The 5000-nt window shown below is 45.3% G+C and overlaps 1 protein-coding gene across 1 annotated transcript in view; it reads left to right on the top strand.

The window, feature by feature from the left end:
• The window catches only part of rps6ka5 (ribosomal protein S6 kinase, polypeptide 5), a 29794-nt gene that overhangs the window by 16402 nt on the left and 8392 nt on the right, over positions 1 to 5000 (top strand). The window contains exons 10-14 of the mRNA XM_080850491.1: positions 591 to 710; positions 1446 to 1579; positions 2090 to 2183; positions 3293 to 3463; positions 4065 to 4256. Of these exons, the coding sequence (XP_080706617.1) occupies positions 591 to 710; positions 1446 to 1579; positions 2090 to 2183; positions 3293 to 3463; positions 4065 to 4256 (711 nt within the window). The remainder of the gene's footprint in view (positions 1 to 590; positions 711 to 1445; positions 1580 to 2089; positions 2184 to 3292; positions 3464 to 4064; positions 4257 to 5000) is intronic.

Raw genomic sequence — 5000 nt, forward strand, 5'->3', positions numbered from 1 at the left:
TTCTGTCTGTGTGTGTGTGTGTGTAACTGAGGCTATTAGGTGCCACTTAGTCTGCATATAAGAGCATAGTTAGACCAGAGGCGATAAGAATGGTCGAACTGTGCTTCTTCCAATCTTGTGCAAAACTTCCATCCATGCCTCGGACGTCAGAAATCCACCACGTGGTTATCCCTGTTGTACGCTTAACTGTTGTGTATATAAACCTTGTGCAATGTGTTTATCATGGTTCACTTTCAGCCTTGTGCTGGGAGGGGAGCCCGATTGCAATTGTTGTTGTTGTTGTTTGTCTAATAAATATACTTATATGCAGCTCCGGAGTCCTGAGGTAACTAGGGTGAATTTTCACCTAACATAGGTATAGTCACTTTTAAAGCACTGGGTAGATGTCTTCTGTGAGTTATATGCGGTGCATACAGTTCACATTCACACCAGAAACACCTGGATAATTGTGTGTGTGTGTGTGTGTGTGTGTGTGTGTGTGTGTGTGTGTGTGTGTGTGTGTGTGTGTGTGTGTGTGTGTGTGTGTGTGTGTGTGTGTGTGTGTGTGTGTGTGTGTGTGTGTGTGTGTGTGTGTGTGTGTGTGTTTCCAGGGCTACTCGTTCATGTCTCCCTCCATCCTGTTCAAGAGGAATGTGGTGATGGATGACCTCCTGTGTGGTGGAGCCGACAGACCGGGCTCCGCCGCTGTGGCCCGCAGTGCCATGATGAAGGTGACCCACGCCCGGGTTTATCTGTCTTTCTTCTGTCCTAAATCTAGTCAACCAACAGTGCCTCTCTCCCTCTCTCCCTCTCTCCCTATCCATCCATCTATCTATCTTTCTATCTTTCTATCTATCTATCTGTCTATCTGTCTATCTGTCTATCTATCTTTCCATCCATCCATCCATCCATCCATCTGTTTATTTCTGTGTGCACTGGCCTTGTGAGTCAGTGACCATTTCCTGCTGATACAGGCGTGTAGATGTGTGGTTTCATGTGTCTATGTGATAGAACCCTGTGCGACCGCCTCTTTCACTCCTCTGACCAGGACTATCCATCCATCCATCCATCCATCCATTCATCCATCCATCCATCCATTCATTCATCCATCCATCTCTTTATTTCTGTGTGTTCATGTGTCTATGTGTCTGTGTGATGCGACCGCCTCTTTCCCTGCTCTGACCAGGACTATCCATCCATCCATCCATTCATTCATTCATTCATCCATCCATCCATTCATTCATCCATTCATCTATCCATCCATCCATCTCTTTATTTCTGTGTGTTCATGTGTCTATGTGATGCGACCGCCTCTTTTACTGCTCTATCCATTCATCAATCCATTCATTCATCCATTCATCTATCCATCCATCCATCCATCCATCCATCCATCCATCTCTTTATTTCTGTGTGTTCATGTGTCTGTGTCTATGTAATGCGACCGCCTCTTTCACTGCTCTGAGCAGGACTCCCCGTTCTACCTGAACTATGAGGTGGACCTAAAGGAGTCGTCCCTGGGAGAGGGCAGCTTCTCCATCTGTAGGCGGTGTCAACACAAAAAGACGGGCCAATCCTACGCCGTCAAGATCGTCAGTAAGAGGTGAAGATCTACATTTAGTCATTTAGCAGACGCTTTTTTCCAAAGCGACTTACAATGATGTATACACATTTCTTACAATTACACTGATGGCACACTTAGGGGTTCAGTGTCTTGCTCAAGGACACTTTGACAGGGAATCGAACTAGCAACCTTCTGATTACTAAACGACTTCTCTAACTCGTGTACCACTGTCGGGATAATGGATAGTCAGTATAGGAGAAAGAATCTTGACGAGGCGAACAGAACTTGTTATGTCCTGAAGGGATTTTTTTCCGTTACTAACTGGCTGACTAAACGTTATCTCACGTATTCTATGGTTACTTGCCAAAACGATAAAAGACATTCCCGAAAATATCTCTTTTGAGTTCACGCAATGGAACTTTAAAGTAGTAGTAGTAACATATTACTTACTGACTTTATGAATAGTGAAAGGATTACTTATGGTACTTTATGGTATGAAAGATGTGAACTAGAAGCTGAATAAACAACTTTTTGTATTTATTTCTGAAGGATGGAGGCTCAGACGCAGAAGGAGATAGCTGCTCTGAAGTTGTGTGATGGACATCCTAACATCGTCAAGATGCATGAGATTTACCATGACCAGGTTGGCCCTCAAGTTTTTCTTGTTCAGTTATGGCCGTTTCATAACCATTGTATTGGAGCCCTCATTGTCAATGTGTTGTTTCCTGTGGTCTACTCAGTGGGCCACACCATGAAGGTGATAGGACTGTAGAAATGTCCTACTTTTAATGGGGCTCTGTACTGTAGTGCAGGTTATTGCAGTCTAAAAATCTCTGGCACACACACACACATGTACACCTACACACACATGCACACACACACACATACACACACGTACACATACATACACACATACACACACAGGGCTACAGGCTTACTTATGTACCAATCTGGGGCACAACCAGAGAAAGCCTTTTCCTTTTGTGCTGCCCTAGATTCCCCTTTATTTATTTATTTGTTTGTCCATTTATTTTTGCGTTATTGCAGTTAATTGCCCTCTTAATTGACATTGGCTGTGTCAGACCTGGAGCTTGAAAGACTGTTACGGAAAGCTGTGCTGGTCTTTTAAATCAAAAAAGGAAGGCACCCATTGTGTGTGTGTGTGTGTGTGTGTGTGTGTGTGTGTGTGTGTGTGTGTGTGTGTGTGTGTGTGTGTGTGTGTGTGTGTGTGTGTGTGTGTGTGTGTGTGTGTGTGTGAGAGAGACAGAGAGAGAGGAGCATGGGTGTGTTTCCTAAATTAGGTCATCTTTATTCTGTGTGGCTTGTTTTGTTTCCATAAATATAGTCAATCCATTTCTCCACATTGCATCTTTTTTGGCTTGTGATGTAGTCTAGGGTGTACTTGGCCTAAAATATACATGCAGAGGGGTGGATTGCAAGTGATGGTAGTCGTATTGGAAATAAGGACCAGACTAATGACCCATATCTGCCTCACAGCTGTTTGTTTCATTATGTGCTTTTGCTTTTTATATTTTAGTATTCTCTAGTAATGTTCAGGGTTAGTATTTAGCATGTGTGGCGTGAGCATATGACATTATTATTGCTCATAATATTGGGTTAGGATTATAACCTGCTGCTGTCTGTCTGTGTGTGTGTGTGTGTGTGTGTGTGTTTGTGTGTGTGTGTGTGTGTGTGTCTCTGTCTGACTGTGTGTGTGTGTGTGTGTTTGTGTGTGTGTGTTGATCCGTCCAGCTGCACACCTACCTGGTTCTGGAGCTGCTGCGGGGCGGTGAGCTGCTGGAGCGTATCCGCAGGAAGCAGCACTTCAGCGAGACGGAGGCCAGCCGCATCATGAGACGCCTGGTGTCCGCCGTCAGCCACATGCACGACGTGGGCGTGGTGCACAGAGACCTGAAACCTGAGGTGGGACACACACACACACACACACACACACACACACACACACACACACACACACACGTATTTATCATCACCCATATCATTAACCACTACACACACACACACAAGCAGGCACGCACACACACACACACACACACACACACACACACACTCACACACCACACACCGCACTCACACACACGCACACACACACGCACACACACACAGACACACACACACACACACACAGACACACACACACACACACACAGACACACACACACACACACAGTCACAGGCCTCTCACACACACACACCACATGCACAGCAGATAGGGGTCTATTCATACCATGTTAGCGTGCTCGTGCTCAGTCACCTCATTTTCTAAACAATGTATTTATTGATTTTCAGTTTGCAAGTCACATCAAATTGAGTAACACCAGAACAATACACAGCAAACATTTTCACCCTGCCCCCCCCTCCCCCTACCCATAGTAATAATAAAGAAACCAAATAATAGTTCAATAAAAAGAAATAAATAAAAACAGATAATAAAAAGAAACATAAAAGTATACTTTACAACAGTCACCTCATTAACTGTTAGCCATCTTTCTCCTGCTCACAGAACCTGCTGTTCACGGACGATGGTGAGCACTCGGAGATCAAGGTGATCGACTTTGGTTTCGCCCGGCTCAAGCCCCCCGACAACCAGCTACTGAAGACCCCCTGCTTCACCCTGCAGTACGCCGCGCCAGAGATCCTCGGCTACGACGGCTACGACGAGTCCTGCGACCTCTGGAGCCTAGGGGTCATCCTGGTAAGTGTGTGTGCGTGTGCGTGTGCGTGTGCGTGTGCGTGCGTGTGCGCGTGTGCGTGTGCATGCGTGTGATTGTGTGTGTGTGTGTGTCTGTGTGTGTGTGTGTGTGTGTCTATGTGTGTATGTGTGTTTGTCTGTGTGTGTGTGTGTTACATGTGCAAAAACTGGCAGGGCTGACTAGCATTGTGTGTACATTGTGTGATTTCCTGTGTTGGCTAACTGAGCGGCTAACTCCAGGATCAAATAAAGGTGCCATCCATCAGACACTGTCTCTCTTCCAAGTACAACAACATGTTTGGCTGCGGCCTCATTCTTTTCTGGGATGTGTGCAACCAGCTCCGTAGAAGTTCAGGCGAAGTCTGCGGTTTGTTACTGCTAGAAAGGTCATTTGGCCCCCTATTCTCTTCTGTCCATTATGTTTTAACAAACCTGTTTTCATGACGGGCATTGTACATCACATTTCGTGACATTACGTGACATTACTGACTGGTTGTTTCAAAGCTCAGTAACAGTCGTAATGAAAAGTGCAGTTTCAGTGTGCAGTCGGTACCGTTTTCATGACGGGCATTGTACATTACGTTACGTGACATTACGTGACGTTACTGACTGGTTGTTTTATAGCTCAGTAACAGTCGTAATGAAAAGTGCAGTTTCAGTGTGCAGTCGGTACCGTTTTCATGACGGGCATTGTACATTACATTACGTGACATTACGTGACGTTACTGACTGGTTGTTTTATAGCTC

Source organism: Sprattus sprattus (genome assembly GCF_963457725.1).
Source record: "Sprattus sprattus genome assembly, chromosome: 13".
NCBI classification, from domain to species: domain Eukaryota; kingdom Metazoa; phylum Chordata; class Actinopteri; order Clupeiformes; family Clupeidae; genus Sprattus; species Sprattus sprattus.